The sequence below is a fragment of the Dendropsophus ebraccatus genome, chromosome 1, assembly GCF_027789765.1.
Source record: "Dendropsophus ebraccatus isolate aDenEbr1 chromosome 1, aDenEbr1.pat, whole genome shotgun sequence".
In the NCBI taxonomy this organism is placed as follows: Eukaryota; Metazoa; Chordata; class Amphibia; order Anura; family Hylidae; genus Dendropsophus; species Dendropsophus ebraccatus.
Window position 1 is genome coordinate 14,372,665 of NC_091454.1, and position 21,832 is coordinate 14,394,496.

Here is a 21,832-nt window from a genome sequence, read left to right on the forward strand (position 1 = left end):
ACCAGTAGCCTGAAACCTTTGTACTTCAGTCAGTGATTGGTAGATATCCTCTTTTATAATTGACCATTGCCACCAACCCTTCCAATTTTGTGCAAAATGGTTGATACCCCCCAACACTGGAGAAAAGATAACTAGGTAAGTAGTCGCCCTTTTTATCTCTGCTTTTATGAAGAGGGTCTTCATACCCACAGACTAAAATTACACAAATTTCAAAATTTTACTTTCTAGAAAAGAAAAGAAAAAATTGTGGTTTATTCTGATGGAAATTTGCCGAAACCCGATCCTTGCTTTGTCGTCACTATTAAAGCCTTAAATGCAAGTTGCTTTTTGCAAAATACATGTTAGAAGCAACCACAGCCGCATATGAAAAAGATAGAGGAGGTGATCAAGAGATAATTAGTCCTCTGGGGGGAAGTATTTTCTGCGTGCACACTCTACATATCCCCATGACCATAGAGTCAAGGAAGGGTCGGATTAGTAACTGATGTTAACGCCAAAGATGAAGGCGCTAATCCGTGGAGGTTTCTGCATCGCATTTCATGAATATGGAAATAAGAATATGTTTCCAAAGGTCAAATCATTACAAATGTAGAGGGAGATGTACAGAAACATGGCTGTTCTCTTCCATAAACAAATTGACTGTACATGGTGCCGAGCAGAGAAAGTGATGACATATTGCTAGTAAATGGAGCTGCTTATTGTTTTTGCGGACTGTGGGGTCTTGCCTTCAAAATCAGAAAGGCTCCTGTTCATGTTCTGTGTAGACCACAAATTGCAGTATCCGTGCCTTATAGGGGCACTCCACTTTTCTTCCTTAGGCATGCTTCACACTAAGGTGCCAGGCTTACTCATGTTGGCAGGTCCATCTTTTAAAGCAAAACGTTATTTGGCGTTTCGCTGCCGCTACTGCTCCAGTGACTTCTTACATGACCTGGCCCTAATCTACAGTGTCTCTGCAGTAGATCGCAAAAGAAGAGCCAGTGGAGCCTCATTGAAGAGTCTCAAAACACGGACTAGCCAGATATCCCTCCGGGAAGGACCCAGCCAAGGGGCAGCTCCTGTTAGGAAACCATCAAATTAAGTGGCCCTATAAGTCAATGTAATGACAAGGGATAAACAAAGGCGAGGAAACCATCCAAATACAGCTGTTTCGGGGTGTTGCCCCTCATCAGTGTGGAGCAGGATTCTGGCTAGGTGGAAGCAATGCCTAGTAGAGCCATAAGAGAAACAGAACGCTGATCTCAGGGAGACCAGCCAAATGACAACACTGCTGGCTGCTAGTGAAAGTGCTCAATGCAGTGGAGTCCTAGGGGCATTGCCCACTGGGAAATATGAATATGCAAAAGAAGAGCCCATGGAGCCTCATTGAAGAGTCTCAAAACACAGGACTAGCCAGATATCCCTCCGGGAAGGACCCAGATTCCCAGGGGGCAATGCACCTAGGACTCCACTGCATTGAGCGCGTTCACTAGCAGCCGGCAGTGTTGTCGTTTGGCTGGTCTCCCTGAGTTCAGCAATCTGTTTCTCTGCAGTAGATCAGAAGTCTCTGAGATACGCAGGTGGCCGTGACGTCCGGTCATAGTAAGGAACCAAGGCATGTGGTCAATCACCAGGATGGGAAAATAACAGGACGTTTTGGAAGTTGGACCTGACAATTAGTTTTGAGCGGACTTGAAGAAATTGTCAAGGTTCAGCAACTTCTTCGAACTGTTGGCTGGAGAAGTTGGAAGCCACCTTAGGGCTGCCAGGAAAACATGGATAAAGCCAAAGCTTGTATCCATGTTTTTCAGGACTTCCTAGAGCGGCATTGAACTTTTGGGTTCGAGGAAGTTGTTGAACCTGGACAAGTTCCTCAAGTCTGCTCAACACTGCTGCTGATCTAAGTACGCCTGGCACCTTAGTCATGGGCATGCAAAAAGAAAAAAAATTAAGGCAGCCTGTAGACCAAAATAGACAGTTTTAGACTGATAATTTAGACAAGTAGTTCTCTAAAATATAAAGCAAACCTCTCAGGTAAGGCAACCCTACTTGGTAATGGGCTGCAGAAGGAGCATGTTAACGTCAACTTAAGTAGAAGAGGGGGTTAGTATTTCCTGCTTATGTAAGGTAAAGTACCTTTTCTTGATGCTCCTATCTAGAAGCGGGTTAAACTTTTCTCCAAGGTAATATTTTTGGACTTCCTGGTAGCCTAAATTAGGGGCCGTTAACACTACGGAATTTGAGGGGAATTTCAAGCGAGGTCAATTCTTTGGGTGGATGGTGGAGTGCACATGAGACATCCTACTGAAGAATGGGACAGGTGGTCCTTCAAGCAGAGTCCGCCCTGTGTGCACCCCACCATCCACCCAAAGAATTGACCCCGCTTGACATTCCGGAGTATGAACGGCCCCATAATGTTGAGCTCTGAAGTGTAGAGGAAGTTATTATTTGATTGCCTGTTGGCCTGCGGTAATATCCTCATCGATAAATGTCTGGGGTTACTACTTTTCTATTCAATAAGTAGTATTTTTTATGACTCCTTGGTGGTCCAGCTGTCACCTTACCAGCTGGTGTAGAGTAGAAGAGAATATTTGACTCACAGCTGGTCGGAGGCAATGTCTCATTTCTCAGTGGTTTAGGCTAAAAGTTGGGTAAATTCTCTTGTTAAAGTGGGTTAATACTTTTTAATTCCTCGCTAGTGATTGCCTTCTCCCGCACCACTAAAAATTTGATCAGAGTAGCAACTGCGAACAACACATGGCTGCAGGATCCGACGGGAACTGAGGACGAGGAGTGACCGAAAGTCAATCATACTGGAGAAGGCCAGACTACAGAGTCACTAGAGCTCATATGGATAATGAGCGGGAAGAAAAGAATGAAGCACTGGGAACAAGAGGGTAAGTATGAAAATCTTTATTACAGGGTATAGTGCTATTTTCTTCTGTCCCCACCGTGACAGGTTCCCTTTAATAGTCCGAAAAGTAATGTATATGGAAATCAATAGTTGGATTGGTTGCTGCCGGGTGAACTGTTGAGCTTTTCGGGAATCCCGCTTTTGCTTTTAGCTTTAGGTAGTAGAGGATAAGGAAATTATCTTTGAACTTGATGACAGCTTCTATTTAAAGGATGTCCGCTTATACATGACATACGGAAACATGGAGGATTACCGAGAAATAACTCCACAGGCTGAAAAAAATATAAGTTCTTACAGATTAATAGGAATTTGTACAAATATTCTTTTTCTCATTGCTCCATCCTATTTTATTTGACTTATTGGGATGGGCTTTTAGTTTTTCTTTGGGTCTTTGAAGCTTTAAGTGATGATCATTGTATGAGAACACTCAACGTATTTACCTAAATCTTTCCTGCCCCTCGAGCAGTTTGCGTCCAGATAGAAACCCTTCAAACAGGAAGAGGGGCTTCAGATACTACGGGACCTTCAAGGAGCCGAGCTGTGATACCGGGAATCTCAGGCAAACAATTATGAAATTGCCATCAAAAGGCTTATTGTAGGAGACGGATGCTGAATCAATGTTTGCCTTCCGCATAGAATTAGGCTTCTGGGTCCGTTCCGTTTGTGACCCTGCGGGAAGGCTGGCAGGTATCCTGAAATCACAAGGCGTACCGCCACCTGTAAGTGGAGAGCCCGCTACACCTGACTTGGAGTGAACCTCCAGGTGTGCTGAACTACAGGTCCCAACATTCTCGATCAATCATTAATGGTTCAACAGTAGAGGAAAAGATTGGGTTTTCCCGAGTAAAAAGGCATGACAATTTTTTTTTCTTCAAATTACTAAATGAATTTGTAAGACATATTGAACTGGCCTTAAAGTGTTACTGGATGAGTAAGTTTACAGTAATAACTATAGCTTCATTAGATCATTTGGAGTAAATTTTGATATATCATCAGACAAAAGTTACTGATCGTACTGGTTCTCAATCTCGATACACACTGCAATGCCAAGATACAGCTGGGGGGAGTGCACAGATCTATTCATAACAAAGAAGCTGGAGGCAGATATGGAAATCGGCAGGGGGTACGGAGGTCGGACTCTCTTACTTGTCCCCTATCCTGTGGATTGGGGATAATTTATTTTTTTATTTTGATTCCCCCAGGAAATTATTACCGGCAATCATCGGATTGCATGTACGGTCAATGCAATGCCATTGCAAAGTACTGATCAGTATTACCAGCACTCTTTTTAAGATCGCCTATCAGACCGCACAGAGAGAAGTTGAACAGAGAAAGCGATCGGGACCCCAGCAATCTCAATGCGGGGGTCCCAATGGGTAAGAGAAAGGAGCTACTCCTGTCACTTAGGGCCCTTTTACACGGAAAGATTATCTGACAGATTATCTGCCAAAGATTTGAAGCCAAAGCCAGGAATGGACTATAAACAGAGAACAGGCATTAAAGGAAAGCCTGAGATTTCTCCTCTTTTCAAATCCATTCCTGGTTTTGGCTTCAAATCTTTGGCAGATAATCTGTCAGATAATCCTTCTGTGTAAAAGGGCCCTTACACGCAACTATCACAGCGTTTAAGAGGTTAATGACAGGCTTTAGCGCAATCATCCATCCTCACCCACTATGAAGCCAGCTCAGCTCCTAAGCTCTGTTCATAGCTCCATAGGAAATAATGGTGTATAGGTATGGCATGGTTCATCTGGTGACAGGCCCCCGTGCCATACCCGTACGCCATAAGTAGTTCAGGGGTTAAATGGTCACATTTAAGGTAAACTGTGTAAGCACAAAAAAAGCCAATGTGCAAAACTGCAGATTTTCACATGCAAAAAAAAAAATTAATAAAAAGTTGTAATCAAAAAGTTGCATATAGGCAAGTGAGGTATCGATGAAAAGTAAAGTACAGAGCATAGCGCAAAAAAATAAATAAATATCACCCTTACACAGATCAAAAGTCCCATAGACCAAAAAATAAGGAAGTTATAAAAGGATCAGAACAGAGCAATTTTAAGTACATTTATACACTTTTCAAAATTTTAGTATTTTTAAAAATACTAGTAAAATAATATAAAAGTTATACACATTGCCTATCGTAACTGTACTGACTGACTAGACTGGGTTCACACTGCGTTTTTTTGCAAAAAAAAAAAAAAAAAAAGGAATGAAAACAGATGTATTTGTGTCCATTCATTTTGTGTCCATTCAAAACGCATTTCTTTAGCGTTCACAAAAGCATAGTCGGTTGTGTTTTTGAGTATGTTAGGGAAACAGATGCGTTTTGATCAGTTTTTTTAATAATGGAAGTCAATGGAAAAACACTGCAAAAACGCTGTGTGAACCCAGCCTTAGAAGGTTATCCAGTCAATAAGGCAATTCCGCTCAACACTAGTGTTGACTTATTCGTACATCGGACCACAGAACCATGGAGGAAATACATCCTTATAGAGATATAGATAAGTCCAATCTGTTGGAAGTCTGCTGGAAGTTTACGTTTCTATGGATATGGAGATGCAATGACACCATAATACTTAGGAGCCCGACTGGGGGTCACGCACATTACGGTCTCATTACGTTTCCATATCCATGGAGATCCACACATCCAGATGAACATAGGATCTCACCGCTGATCCGGCAGCGGCTTGTCGCGACAGATACACTTTAATGTTCTATCCGGCTTGGTTTAGGGTAAATGTCGTAACAGTCAACAAAAACGTTAATAAAAAAACAACAAAACACCTGACCTAATGTATCCATTGTGTTTCTATGTGTTATGTATTGAATCTCGGTGAAGCTCCTACCTTATCTTGGTTCTCTCTGTTTCTGTAGCACAGGTTAGCGATGAGACGGATGAGATGAGCCTTGAATCCCACCGCGGCGTGCGTCAGGTCCCGTCCAAGAGCCGCGCTATGAGTGGAGGTGAACACGTTCTTGCTTTGTTTTCCCGCCAGATGCGTGAGACGCAGGGTGTCTGTGGATGGAAAATGGCGTATAATCTATTCAATGTAAAACTACTGCCGACTAAGGACATGGCAACCCCATAGAATCCCTGGCAGAGTAGACCCAGCTGTTCAGCTCAATGCCAGACTGGCACTGTGCAGTAACGCTGGAGAAGGAGATACAACACATAAAACCAGTGTCGGACTGGGGTAGCTGGGGCCCACCAGAGGAAATGATCCTGAGGGCCCACCAATGAAGAACCAGTGAGAAATTACATGTCAGTGTTAGTGCAGGTTCTAAAGCTGGGGCCCCACCGGAGATTCTCCGGTCCTCTGGTGGGCCAGTCCAACACTGCATAAAACTCCCCATGTATTATTACTGTACATACCTACAACTGTGTCCAGTAAACCCGGGCAACACTGCAAACAGGAAAAGTGGTCGGCATCTGACGTCATTTCACAGAGAAGGTCCAAGAGTCTGATCACTACTAGGGCCTCCTGAGCAAGAAAGCGAAAAAGATATTATGTGAAAAGGATTAAAGGACTTTTCGCCTACCATGTCAGAAATCACTGTTTCCTCAGTACTACAATCCCCAGAATACACTTCCTTCCCTCAGCTGTTCGTTACAGACCTCCGTCCCAACAAACCACCATAGCATTCCTGTCGGTCTTCTGCAGAACACTGTATAACACAGAACAGTCTGCAGCATCTGCTGTATTGATTCCGTCTATTCCTCTACCTGTGGCTTTGCTCAGCACAAGGCTAAAAAGTTGTAAAACACACCTTACTCTTGCCTAAATGTCCCAAGAAATGGTACGCTTACACCCTGTGGCGGACAAGAGAATATTACATAATCAAAGAAAGGGAAGCCAACACTGCGTCACCTTACGCCCCGCAAGCAATCCACCAACCAGAGTACCAATCTAGATCAATACGCAAAAGGTAACATTTCTACTCTATTAAACTCATGAATCACATTATTTATAACCAATGTGATGAAATGTTAAAGTGTCGCTGTCGTTGTCAGTGTCACTAGTCCAGGCGATTTTCAGAAACTTTGTAATTGGGTTTATTAGCCGAAAAATGCATTTTTATCAGGAAAAAACAGTCTGAAGCTCTCCCCCCTGTCTTCATGGTTCTCTTATGGAGAGGGGGATGAGGCACCAAAACAGGACAACAAAGAGTTAATTTACAACTACATCACCGGGCTATCTCCTCTGAAGTCAGCACTGACCTCTCTGACCTCTGAATACTGGCTTTCACACAGCTCCCACTGTGTAATCCTTTGTTCTCTGCTGGCGATTAATCACCCTCCTCCCCCCTCCCCTCTCCATAGGTTACACAGGGCTCGACTGATGTAAAAGAGTCGAGATTTCCTGATAACGAGCAGTGAATGAGAGAGAGGAGGGGGGGGGGGACTGGGGAAAGGCTTTCTGAATGCAGATAATGGCAGATTTACCCAATAAACCCAATAACAAAGTTTCCTAAAATCGCCTGTACTATCGCCTTAGTGCCAGTGACACTAAGTGCTCAAATATCTTGGCATGTATTGAGCCAATTAAGTAACCTAAATAGGACTACTAGTGGGTAAGTTATTTGGTGGGTATTTATTTCATTCACACACTTTTTACACTTTTGGCACCTTGCACATATTTGCTTTTGTTCACTTGTGTGTCACACACCTCCTATTCACTTATTTAATTAATTCACTGATTTCTCTCTTTTTCTCACTTTTTTTCTATTTTCCATCATTGTATGTTATACCTGTTCACCTATCACAATCCAAGTCCCGTTTTTGCTTTATTGCGCATGCATCGGCGTTCTCTTTCCCCCATTTTGTTTACACATGTGATGAGATCTTGATCATGTGACCGGCATCACATGTCATCATTGCCTGTGATCACATGCCCGGATTGTGGTCATGTGACACGGAGCTCCTGCCGGAAGTGATGCAGATGGATAGGTCATGTGCTGACTGTCACGTGACTGACTATCACTTCCTGCTAACAGACATGATGCAGGTGAAGGACGCTGATTACTATGGTTAGTGTGCTGATATACTCCTAGAGGATACACCCGTGCATGAGGGGGGCAGGATACCTGACTTAAAGGGGTAGTGTGGCGCTAAGAAATTATTCACAAAATAACACACATTACAAAGTTATACAACTTTGTAATGTATGTTATGTATGTGAATGGCCCCCTTCCCCGTGTTCCCCGCCCCCTGCCCGTGGACCCGGAAGTGTGTTGTGCATTATACATTACCTGATTCGTGTCGACCCCCGTCTTCTGACAGTGATGTATTCTTCGGGAGGCCGGCCGACCAGCTCCTGCCGTCCCACGTCATCAGTTGCTCAGCCGTGATTGGCTGAGCACAGTTATGCTCAGCCAATTGCAGGTGAGCACAGTTATGACGCGGCAGAGGGGGCCGGCATTAGGGACGGCAGGAGCGGGTCGTCCGGCCTCCCGAAGATTACATCACTGTCAGAAGACGGCGGACAGGGGTCGACACGGATCAGGTATGTATAATGCACTACACTTCCGGATCCACGGGCGGGGGGCGGGGAACACGATGAAGGGGGTTATTCACATACATAACAAAGTTGTATAACTTTGTAATGTGTGTTATTTTGTGAATAATTTCTTAGCGCCGCACTACCCCTTTAAGTAAAGGTAAACATGATTGGTTCTGAGTTAATTGTGGAGGTGACTGTCAGCTGTACAGCAAGTGTGTGATTGGTGTATGGAGACATAAAAAAGACAAGCTACCTGATTACCACTACCCTTGACAAAGCTTGTATAGCGAAACGCAGCGTTGGGTGAGCGGTCTTACCAGGCAGAATACATTCATACCCGGAGGTTCAAGTATACTCCTTTTTGTACATATTTTTTTTTTTACACATTTTTTCATCACCTTACTTTGTTTATATTACTTTGTTCCAAACTTGCACCTGCAGTATATACATCTAGATATGTAACTTATTTAAGCACTGTTGGAGTTCCTTGTTTACTTGCATTTGTGCACTTTTATACCTCCTGGGACTGAGTGATATACCATCAACTTTATTTAGTATATAGAGCATAGATTATTCATCTATTTTTTGCCCTTTAAGCCATCCAATGTATGTACTGTATCATTTTATGCTTCCCCCGTTTTTTTTTTTAGTATGGTTTTAAAACATGTTTTTGTATGTAACAATAAAGCTTTGATTTGATTTAAAGGGGTAGTGCGGCGCTAAAAAAATTATTCACAGAATAACACACATTACAAAGTTATACAACTTTGTAATGTATGTTATGTCTGTGAATCGCCCCCTTCCCCGTGTCCCACCACCCCCACCCGTATACCCGGACGTGTGTGGTGCATTATACATTACCTGATCCGTGTCGAGCCCGCCCACCATCTTGTACCAAACTTCATCTTCGGACGCACGGACGAATCCCTGCCCCCCCTCCGCCGCGTCATAACTGTGCCGTCCGAAGAGGACGTTTGGCACAAGATGGCGGACGGGCTCGACACGGATCAGGTAATGTATAATGCACCACACACTTCCGGGTACACGGGCGGGGGTGGTGGGACACGGGGAAGGGGGCGATTCACAGACATAACAAAGTTGTATAACTTTGTAATGTGTGTTATTCTGTGAATAATTCTTTAGCGCCGCACTACCCCTTTAATAATTTAAGAATATTGTCCAGCATCTTTTTTGGTTGTAGGATTAATGTATTGAGCCAATACAATCTTCTATCTCAATGTACTTTCCCAGTATTTCCTCTATTAAGGACACTTGACAAAGATGTCCAGATTTGTACACGAGGCCGGAGATAAAGCAAAGATTCAGCCCATTCATCCGGCTCTGTAGCTAAATACTCTGGCCAAGGCCAACGTTGTGGGGACTTGTTCAGCCAACCATCAAATGTACATGGCTGCCTCCCAATTGTCCCCCGTAACAGAAGGATTGGACATTTCAGCTTATTTACCTGCTGTTCGCAGTCCCCCGGAGCGGCCAGTTTCAGCACCGCTTTGCACTGTTTCTGGAAACAGTCAGAAAGGAACGTTGCTATTTCCCGCAAACTGGTCGACTCCATCTCAGTGAGAGGGCTCTTCTCGCTTATTGTAGACAATATAAGTTCTAAAAGGGTGATCCTGTGGGCAAGAACAAAGAATACTATGCAGAAAAGACGTATAAATCTAGTGCTTCCTGGAAACCATCAACAAGAAGGCTAGCTAAGAGTCATAGAGGCGGGGCTGGACTTCCTTCCTATCATGACACAGCTGATACAGAGATGAAAGAAATTAAACCTGCCTCTTAGCTGATGGCTGTTTGCAAAGGTATAGTCTTGTTTTACTACAAAGCTCTAGAGTCATAGAGGCGGGGCTGGACCTCCTCTTTGTACAACTCCTTCCAGCCCAGCATGATTGATATATGGGGTTTGGTCTTGTACATCAATCATGCAGGGTTGGGTGGTGGGGAGGGAGGGATTTGGTACGCATGCTTCAGCTCAGCCCAGTGTCTATGACTGGATGGGAAATTCATTGTTAATACACACGAACGCCCGATATTTGTGTACAGATGTTCACCCAAAATAAAATTCTTTCAAATCAACTGGTGCCAGAGATTTGTAATTCACTGCTTTACAAAAATCTCAAGTCTTCAAGTACTTATCAGCTGCTGTATATCCTACAAGAAGTGGTGTATTCTTTCCAGTCTGGAGAGCAGGAGAGGTTTTCTATGGGGCTTTACTACTGCTCTGGACAGTTCCTGACATGGACAGAGGTGGCAGCAAAGAGCGCTGTGTCAGACTGGGAAGAATACACCACTTCCTGCAGGACATACAGCAGCTGATAAGTACTTGAAGACTGGAGATTTTTTTAACAGACGTAAATAATTCTCTGGCCCTTTCTAGCACCAGTTGATTTGGAAGAAATGTTTTTTTTTTGTGAACTCTCCCTTTTTAAAGGGGTATGCATACTTTTGAAAACATTTTTTAAATTTTTATAATAAAATAAATAATAATAATATAAATAAATATAATAAATAATAATTAATAATAAACATTACAATAAAAATTATAACAAATAATAATAATAATAATAATAATAATAATAATAGAAAAAAATCTAAAATAAAAAAAAATAAAATAAAAAAAATTGTTCCTATACAAACACATGCTACTCAGTGGTAACAAATCATTAATGTATAAGAATTAATAATACTAAGAAGTGGGTTTCTATGATATATTCTACTTATTAGACTGTATTAATAAAAAATAGAAACGTAAAATACACCGATAGGAAGGAAGACTGTGCTTTAAAGCCGTAATGGCGCCAAACTGGGTCCTGTAATCTTAAACCTCCGCTCGATGCCAGCTTGTGGCCAAGAAGCGATGTTAACCAACCAATTTAAAACCATTACAGACATAGAAACATGTACTTAGGGAATGTGTGCCAGCTTCGAAACCACACACTTTAAATAATGCCAAAAAAGGGTACATTGGGCCAAACTATGGACACAGAAAAGGGGTTTCCGCATGACAATAGTACAGTATACGGGATTTCAATTGAATATGCCATGAATGTCTGCGGAATTGGTTATCTGACTGCTAGAACATCCAGAGGATGCTAAGTACTGGTGAACAAGAGGCCCATACATTGATAGTCATTTGGAGATGGTAAGACATTAGTGAGCATGCTCAGTTGCAGGTACTGGGCATGCTCTGCAACCGTAACATTAGGACCACAATGATCACATATTTGTAGCTTATTCAGTGGTTTGACTTAAGTTTTTTTTAAATTCGAATACACATAAAGATGACCATGAGCTTACCGATCAGCATGGCTCTGTGAAATATACATCTGCTTCACCAGTTCAGGGCACTTTAAGAAACGCTCTGTGACAATCAGGTGTCTGAAGAAAGAAAAGAAAAAGAAAACAAAAAAGTATATTTCCATTCAACCAATCTTAAAATCTGTTCTTTTCATGTGGACAATCAATATGGCGGCTATTATATCACCGACTGCAAGGGCTGTCAGATGGCAAACAAACTTTATTAATTTCCGGGTAAAACATACAGATAGGCTCTCCATGAGTTAGGTCTCCAGTCCTGGGCTTGGTACTGCTGCCATTCACTTTAAATTTACCACTGCTACACAGCAAATGGAACCAACTGCTTCCAGCTCCGTTCATTGTGTAGTGTGGGTGCCGAACAGCGAGTGTCGGCAACACACCACAGATGGCACATGAGTATGTTTCGCCCAAAAAACCCTTAAAGGCCCAAGGTGGTCATTCTGCACAAAAGAGACTCTTAAAACCAACTGAATGATAAGAAACCAGTTTCAACCACTTAAACTCTTCTAGTCCTCAGAATTTTTATGAGATGTTACCTTCACGGAAGAGCGCCAGCAAAAAACATTCCCCCAAAAAGCAACTTATTGATAAGAAAAAATTTCCAAGCCTTTCTGAGGACCAGAAATGGTCAAGAACATAAGTAAAACAGAATTATAGCCCCACTTAAACTCTTTTAGTCCTCAGAATTCTTATGAGATGTCACCTTCACGGAAGAGCGCCAGCAAAAAACATTCCTTCAAAAGGAGGTCAAATATATAATAACACAAAAGGCCTTGGGAGGTGGTGGTGGTGGTGGTGATGGCTGGCAGCGCTGGCTCTGATCTAGATTTGACTCTAGATTTTGTGCAGAATGTCCAAAGTGTGGTCATTCTGCACAATTCTGCTTGTGCCACCCAAGCCTTTCTGGGGACTAGAAATAGTCAAGAACATAAGAAGTCCACAGGAGTCCTATGAGATGTTACCTTCCTGGAAGAGCACCAGCAAAAAACATTCCTTCGAATAGAGGTCTTCCCCAAGCTTGGGACAACCTAGCTGCTCAAGACTTGGGCCCAATATGGACTTAATCTTCAATATTTTTGAGCCTAGACAGATATTCTGCATATACTATTCCTACCAACACTTAATTTTTTTTTTTTTTAACATTCCACGTGGATAGGGTGGAGTATTTAAGCAATAAATGTTCTACAGCAATAACATACAAATTAATTGTTGCCTTCAGCAACTCCTATAACCATTAGGTGTATCACTGGTTCATACGAAAGCTGCACAAGTTTTGTATTTACTTCAATCCCTGAACGTCATTCACCGTAAACCTTTTACAAAAAGGCCGACTTAATATCGCAAATGGTTATACAACCTGTTTGAGAGTGTAAGCTCATAAGCCGGGCTGAACAAACGGGTACGACGAGCGGAGAAAGGCGCACTCTAAAAGTCAGACATTTGTGGGGCTCGTAAAAGTTTTTAACTATGTCAAGAGACAAATAAGAACACGCTATCCACCCTCTCCTTCCTGACGTGAGCGAGGTCTGACGGGGAACAATGTCATCCCTAACAATAGGAAAAAAAACTATTGAGATCCCAAGCCTTGGGGCTGGATTCTCTACCCCCGAAAAAAAAAAAAAAAAGTATGGTAGATGAATAAATCTTCAATCTGACACATTGCATTCTTTGGTTTCTCCACCACCTGTATATCTATATTTCTTTGCGAGAGGACAATGATTTCCATAACCTGCAGTACGTCGGTAAATTGTGATCTGTCAGATATGGGGATGGTGGAAGGGTGTGTTTTCTAGACCTTTCAATCTGCACCCCAGTAACTAGAGTACTTTTGTGCAGACAGCAATGTGACTGTAAACTGGCCCATCGCTACACAGCATTGCGTTATGGCCCCCAGTACATGATTGTAAAAGGCGAGATGCCATGTAACAAGACTAATGGTGCCCATATGCATAAGTACCAAGGCAGCCATACTCACTGATTTCGGCAGGTCTGGCTTACGTGAATGGGTTGTACTGACTGCCAAACAGATGTCAAAGAAGAGAATAGGAGTAGAGAAAAGAAAAGAGAAAGTTTAAAAAAAAAAAAAAAGGGGGGAAAGAAATAATAATAAAAATGTTGGCAAGGGGGGAAAAAACGAAAGATAAAAAAAACAAAAAAAAAAACAAAGAGGCCATATTACACAGCCTGATGTGCCGGGGAAGAGAGAGCTGACCTGTCAGGTTGGGGCTCACTTCCCCCTCGCTGCTCGCTGCACTGTGCTATTACATGCACAAACAACGAGAGGAGAGCAGGGGGGGGGGCGTCCAAACGATCCTTAGATCATTCGGGTGGCCTATTGAAGTCAGCTGCTGCTCCTATTGCACGGACCGACGCGCAGCAAACTGATTGTTGCTTTTCAACACATGCTATTACACTGAACGATTATCGGCCTGAACAGTTGGTAAGTGGCCAAGGCAGGCAGATAATGTTTCAGTTTAAAGGGGTTATCCAGCGCTACAAAAACATGGCCACTTTCTTCCAGAGACAGCCCCACTCTTGTCTCCAGCTTGGGCGGGTTTTGTTGCTCAGTTCCATTGAAGTTAATGGAGCTTAATTGCAAACCGCATCTGACCTGGAGAAAAAAAGTTGTGTTGTCTCTGAAAGAAAGTGGGCATGTTTTTGTAGCACTGGATAACCCCTTTAAAGGGTCATAAAAGAAAAATTTAAAAAAAAAATATGAAAAGACAAGAATGAAAGAAAAAAGAAATGACAAGGAAAAGTGGGAAAAAAAATATGAAAAGAATAAAGAAACAAAAGAAAAAGCAGAGATAAGAAAGAGTAAAACAGAAAAGAAAAAGGAAAGTAAGAAGAAAAGAAAAAAAAAGGGGACCAAGAAGGAAAGAAGAAACAAGAAAAACCAGAGAGAGAGAAGCTTTATTGCGGAATTCCCAAGTTTATGGGACACTGTAGTGATCCTCATGTGTCCGTGGAAACTACAACTCCCATCATAGCCCGACAGTCTGTAGCAGGGCATCCTGGGAGTTGCTACATGACAAGAAGCCTGTCGTCATACACTCATTGCTCTGGTTGTTCCACCTCAGTTCATTATCCAAAAATCTAAAAGAAGTGAATGTCTTCTCGCAGACTCCGAGACAAACAACTCTGCATTTCCAACGATGATCAATCAGATCAATGGCCGTCTATGTGACCCACTGCCTGACCTCCATCTATACGCCCTAAGAGGGCACATGGACACGTTTCGCCAGCGACAACCCTTTTAGTGCTGCATGCTGACGTGGAATCCTCCTTTATCGCTATCCCGATCCTTCTCGTAAAAAAAGGAACAATTCCATCAACAGCCATATGCCGATAACCCCGGCTTCAAGGCGGTGCCAAGCTGGCCACGGAGGTTTGCTTGTATTTATTGTTTTGGAATGGAACAAGCTGATGGATTACAGAAAAGTGTGATCCGCTTTCAGGCAAACATTTTATTTTGTGGCTAAATAAGTAACTAGAATATAAAAGCCATTTGTGGTGGAATTTCATTGAAGGACATACGAGCGGGTCCGGGAGCTGGAGATAAGCTGCTGTGTGCTGTGATTTACGGCCCCGGGATTAATATTCCTTCATAGATAAATGATAGGTTCGGCCGCTTGTGAGGTTTCTGGGAGCTTTGAACTCAGTTTCAGCTATAAACGGCTCTAATGGAGAAGTATAATTACAATACAAACTGCTCCATGATGGAAATGGCATCAAAAACACCAGCGTAAATCTTCAGATGTGCAGTCAGCCTTAACTCCCTGGTTGCCATTTGGGTGTTAGATAGTAATATCGTTTATAAGGCTGGAAAAAAAAAAAAAAACACCAGTCCATCCAATTCAAACAATCACTTTAAGTATTGCCCATGGATAGAACGACGCCGTGGTTCCCGTGTTTGGTGTATTAACGGACAATGGAGCCACGTCGTAGAGGCCCGATGCCTGTGAATAGAACATCACCAGACACAGGAACAGAGGCATGGTTCAAAAATATGACCCCAGCACCGGCTTTCCCGGAGCCGTTCTATCCATGGGCAATGCTTAAAGCGAATGTACCTGAAGGTACATTTGCTTTAAGTAGAAAATTTCTTGTTGGCCCAAATTTTTCTCACCTTAGGGACAATGAATCCTACCCAAATGCATCTCTGGGTCAATGACATTCATCCACACCACAAACAATCACCCTATTTTAAGGAACTTAAACCACTTCCTCTAGCAGAGAGCTTCATAGTCCAACTGCTCTAACAGTAAAGAATCCTTCTACGTTAAAGGAGAAGTCCGGTGAAAATTTTTATTAAAGTATTGTATTGCCCCCCAAAAGTTTTACAAATCCTCAATATACACTTATTACAGGAAATGCTCATAAAGTGCTTTTTTCACTGCACTTACTACTGCATCAAGGCTTCACTTCCTGCACAACATGGTGATGTCACTTCCTGGACAACATGGTGATGTCACTCCCTGGACAACATGGTGATGTCACTCCCTGGACAACATGGTGATGTCACTCCCTGGACAACATGGTGATGTCACTCCCTGGACAACATGGTGATGTCACTCCCTGGACAACATGGTGATGTCACTCCCTGGACAACATGGTGATGTCACTCCCTGGACAACATGGTGATGTCACTCCCTGGATAACATGGTGATGTCACGACCCGACTCCCAGAGCTGTGTGGGCTGTGGCTGCTGGAGAGGATAAAGGCAGGGGGACACTGAGGGACACAGAACACTGGAGGGACACTGAGCATCCCTCTGCAAAAACGTATCTGTGGAAATCAGAATAGATTCCTGAATCTACGACCTTTACCCAGAATCTAGCAACTATATTTCATTACAATCCAAAAAGTCACTTTTAGGGTAGCTTCACACACACCGTATCGCAGCGGATTTTCTGCTGCGGATACGCAGCAGATCAGCAGCTGATTTGATCTAAATAACTGAACACGGCATCAAATCTGCTGCGGATCTGCTGCAGATCCGGTGTTTGTGAAGGCACCCTTAGAGGAGTTCACCATCACCACATTCTTTGTCAGAGTTACATAGCCTCACTGCTTTTACAGAAAAGAATCCTGTTCTATGTTGGTGCAGAAACCTTGTTTCCTTTGGATGTGGGTATGGGTAGATCATAGGAGATATCTCTGTACTGATTCTTGATGTATTTATACAAATTATTAGCTTGTCCCTTCACCGCATTTTGTTCTAAACTACATAAGCATAATCTTTCTGGGACCTGTTGTCCTCTCCTTACATTTATTACCTTGGTTGCCCGTCTTTGAACCCTCTCCGGCTCCTCTATATCTTTCCTGTACACTGGAACCTGGTGTCCACGTACAGCAGAGATGGGGAACCTTTAGCCCTCTAGCTGTTGCAAAACTAAAATTCCCATCATGAGGAACACACCTTTGCTAGGAATGCAAGGATCCAACAATGCTCAGGGAAGGGAGGAATAGGCATAGCAAGATTAAATAGGTACAGGTGAAACGGGGTTGGAAGAAGGCATAAATAAGGGGATAGCGCACCTTACCGGTCAGAGGTGGCAGTGCAGCAGGGGCCGAGAGGAGCACAGACGGAGGACTGAAGAGGACCCAGAAACAACGTGGAGGCCAGTGGAGGAGCGGCCAGGGAAAAGGTGGCAGGCAAGAACAAGACCTGGGCAGTGCCTACAACAGTAAGTATCAGGACGCTGGCAGGTAATTTTGGTTCGATCATCTATAGATCTTATATGTATGGATCTAAAACGTAACCTACTTGCTGCCAGCTCGGGGGAACCCTGTCTAATATGATGATTTATTTTTTTTAAAAACCTGGCTGACTACCAAATTGGATAGTTTTGGACTGTCAAAATCACTACTGCATGATCACCTTTACTATGCTACCTTATCCAGGTCTTTGCAACTGAACCGTCATTAGATCTCATGTCCTCTTATGATACTGAGATGACTCTGCTGATGCTGTCCTATTCTATACGGCAAAGCTAAACACTGAGCATTAGCAAACAAAACAACAACAAAAGATAATAAATCAGATTTGTAAACAAAATGCTAAAAACCCTTATCCCTACAAACATGCGATTACTACGTTACCTTATCCAGGTCTTTTTCAACTGAACCGTCATTAGATCTCCTGTCGCCTAATGATACTGAGATAACTCTGCTGAATCTGTCCTATTCTATACGGCAAAGCTAAACACTGAGCATTAGCAAACAAAACAACAACAAAAGATAATAAATCAGATTTGTAAACAAAATGCTAAAAACCCTTATCCCTACAAATATGCGATTCTTTAATATATAGGGAATTCTGAAATCAAGAAGAAAGGAGTAAGAGCCCGTCATTGTCTCCTTCTCCACCGGACATGTAAGCACTTGATTTCTGGGCCTGTGTCCAGTCTGTTACAATAAAACCCATTGTAGATGTTTTAACGTTACGAAAAAAAAAAAAAAAAAGATGGCTGAGAGGAGTAAGTGGGATCTACATCTGTGCGGCAAGCTGGCCAAGTAAAGAGAAGTGACCAATGTGTCTTGGCTCCGGTGAAAACGTTGGAGAAACTTGGAGCGGGAGCAACGGCTGTGATCATGACGGCCATCAAACAAGGTCTCTCTCCCGCTCTCTTTCTTTCTTCTTGTGTTTGATGTGGGAGGATTTTCTATTCATGTAGTGAATCGCTGCCCCCATTATACGATTAATCCCCCCCCCCCCCACCCCTTTTTTTTATCTCAGTACAGGCATTTCACAGGACCGGCTAAGGAGGTCTCCATCCCAAAAAAAAAAAAAAAAAGAGAAGGCTTTAAGCCACATTCTTGTAAGACAAATGACCCCCTGAATAAAACAAAGCGCCAGTAACAGGGATGAATGGCGGTAATTACACTTTAATCTGACGGCACATCTGCTCTATCAAAAATAACCTCCGCCAACTCTCCTACGACCTCGCTCGATTGTCTACAGTCCTCTCGACCCGTTCTCATGTGGAAAACACAATGACCTGGTTTCAGCTACATAATAACACCACGTAAGTTACAAGAGGGGTCGAATCAGGGTCGATGCACCGGTGGCTACCTGTAAACAACTCATAGGGCTCGACTATACATAGCGTTTTAGGAGCTTACGCCCCCTCCTCCCCTTATGGAGGCCCGTGTGCCACATTGTATGTCCGTAACTTCTTTCTCTCGGTGGTTTATTTGCTGTGTAAGGCTGGGTTCATACAACGTTTTTGAAATCCATTTTTTTCAATCCGTTTTTTTGCAAAAAACTGATGAAAAACTGATGAAAAAGAGGGATGCATTTCTGTGCATCTGTTTTTCTATTTACTTCCATTATAAAAAAAAAAAAAATCAAAACAGATTTTTTTAACGGACAAAAAAAAAATGAGGTTGACCACGTTTTTGTGTATGCTTAAAAAAAAAACGAATCTGTTTTGATCCGTTTTTTTTTTTTATTATGAAAGTCAATGGAAAAACGGATGAAAAGAAAAAAAGAAAAAAAAAAGGATTGCAAGAACGTAGTGTGAACCCAGCCTAGGATGGAAAAGAACATGGACTCTGTGTTGTGCTTGGATTTATACACAGCAGCCTATCTGGAGAGGTAGAGCTGCAGTGTAAAGTATGGGGAAGGGACAAAGCAGCAACATATAGGACAGGGATATAGGTTTTGGCTACTATGGACTGTAAATATAATCCACAGTCATAACTGGTCCAAAGAAACTCAGGTAAAGACTCTTTTACACAGACTGATCATCGAGCAAATAAGACTTTACAGGAACAAAGCAGTCCATGTTAAAGGGGTAGTTCAACAACATTTTTTCTTTCAAATCAACTGGTGCCACAGATTTGTAATTTACTTCTATTAAAAAATATCCAGTACTTATCAGCCACTGTATGTCCTGCAGGAAGTGGTGTATTCTTTCCAGTCTAGAGAGCAATAGATGTTTTCTATGGGGATTTACTGCTGCTCTGGCCAGTTCCTGACATAGACAGAGATGACAGCAGAGAGCACTGCGTCAGACTGAGAGAATACAGTCTCTCTAACCTGCTGATACTTCCCCTTTAAGACTATATAAGCTAGCAGTCAGAAGCAACCGTACCCCTTAAGGAGATTAAGTCTACCACTTCGCCTCTGTTTCAGTATGTCTGCTACTAGTAAAAGCCTCTACTGAACAATATAATAACTCTGTATGCAGAAAGCTCCCAAGCTCCCCCTAGTGGTGGTCACAGGTAACCAGAATTGTGTTGGTTATTTATGGTTATGCTTAGAACATTAGAATATGTACCAGACCACAGCATGACTGAGGTTCGCTCATCTCTAGCTGTGATAATAGACGATTTTAGGCCTGCATGGCAAAAATATACCTAAAGGATTACTCTGCTCAACCTCACCCTTACCATAACCCGGCTGTCTAAAGCACAAATGCATCTGCTAGTGTTTGTACAGCAAGATGCAACCATTCCTATAACACTAGCATGAATTTTAGAGTGTCTGACATTCACATATACATTCAGTTTGTGGCCAAGTCCATAGAAAATAGGGGGGGGGGGGCTGTCAAGAACAATATAATGTTCTATAGGAAGTTTAAGGGAGAGGAAGATCGGAGTCCACAAATTAAACAATATAATTCCAGTATAACAAGCTATATATGTGAAACGTAGAGTCGTATCAAACTTAATAAGTACATACAACCAATCCGCCTCTGACCGCGCGCTGTAGGCAGATACCACGCTCAGGGCGAGCGGAAGGTTGGCGGGTTCTAGCAAGTCCGCCATCTTGTCTTCATCCATACAGGTGTATAAAACCATGGAACCGTAAGCAAAGACCTTGTCATCTTCATGGGTCAGGCAACTCCTAAGATATTAAAAAAACAGAATCACGTAAGCAATGCATTCTCTTAAAGGTGAAAAAAAAAAGTCAGAAAGTGCCAGAGATTTGTAATTTACTTCTATTAAAAAAAATATCTAGTCTCCCAGTACTTATCAGCTGCTGTATGTCCTGCAGGAAGTGGTGCATTATTTCCAGTCAGACTCAGTACTCTCTGCTGCCACCTCTGTCCATGTCAGGAACTGTCCAGAGCAGGAGAGGTTTTCTATGAGGATTTGCTGCTGCTCTGGACAGTTCCTGACATGGACAGAGGTGGCAGCAGAGAGCACTGTGTGAGACGAGAAAGAATTCACCACTTCCTGCAGGACATACAGCAGCTGATAAGTACTGGAAGTAAATAAAAAATCTCTGGCACTTTCTGATCTAGAATTTATTTTTTTCTCGCTGGAGTTATCCAATAGCAGAGGATCCCAGCGATTTCATCCCAGTAACGGAGACATACTTAGATCCCGTCCTCCCCCGTCTACCGTCTGTCTGTACGGAACCGCAGGGCGATACAAATAAAACTCATGGTTGCGAGATCTCGCTGGCCATTTGTTCTGGGTTACCTCCGAACAGAGAGAGTGAATAAATCTTATCGGGGGAAGGACGGCTGGATTACAAGTTGCCTCGGCCACAAAACTGCTAATTATAAAGAGAGGGATTTAGTGTAGAAGATGGAAAACCGGCTTGTTCATACTTACAGGAAGAGATGTGGAAAAGCACGCTTCCAGATGCTATTTTGGGAATCCTGGTTCCCTCCTGCGACATTGCCAAGAAACTGTAGGCCGCAGCGAAAGGCTGAAAAAAAGGCAGCAAGGGAAATTAGTTCATTAAGGGGAATGTTTAAAAGAAAAGAACGGAGACGTTCCTATACTCCGGCATCTGATGATCCATAAAGCCTTACAATCCTTGTCTCCTCTACCTACTGGTGTCACATGACGTTGTAATGCTGTACAGATCACTTTACAGCAGCCTCCTCTTATCACCACAGACACAACAGGAAGTCTCAGCTTACTTTTAGCCCCAGTGGTGAAAATGAAAACTACAAGATTTCTAGATTATTTTATAATATAGATAGAAAAATGGAAAATTTGAAAAAAGGGGTCAAAAATTCTTAGAAAATATGTTTAACATATAAACATTATTTATACAATAAGAAATTTGCACAAATCATGAAAGTAAAAAAAAAAAAATAGTTAAAAAAAAAATAGCAGTTAAAAAAATAAGCAATT

At 42.5% G+C, this 21,832-nt stretch overlaps 1 protein-coding gene across 1 annotated transcript in view; it reads right to left on the reverse strand.

The window, feature by feature from the left end:
* The window catches only part of ATXN10 (ataxin 10), an 83,080-nt gene that overhangs the window by 37,878 nt on the left and 23,370 nt on the right, over positions 1–21,832 (reverse strand). Inside the window, exons 4-9 of the mRNA XM_069952396.1 lie at positions 21,302–21,398; positions 20,421–20,585; positions 11,707–11,787; positions 9,860–10,025; positions 6,267–6,375; positions 5,740–5,909 (exon numbers count right to left, since the gene is read on the reverse strand). Coding sequence (XP_069808497.1) covers positions 5,740–5,909; positions 6,267–6,375; positions 9,860–10,025; positions 11,707–11,787; positions 20,421–20,585; positions 21,302–21,398 — 788 coding nt within the window. The remainder of the gene's footprint in view (positions 1–5,739; positions 5,910–6,266; positions 6,376–9,859; positions 10,026–11,706; positions 11,788–20,420; positions 20,586–21,301; positions 21,399–21,832) is intronic.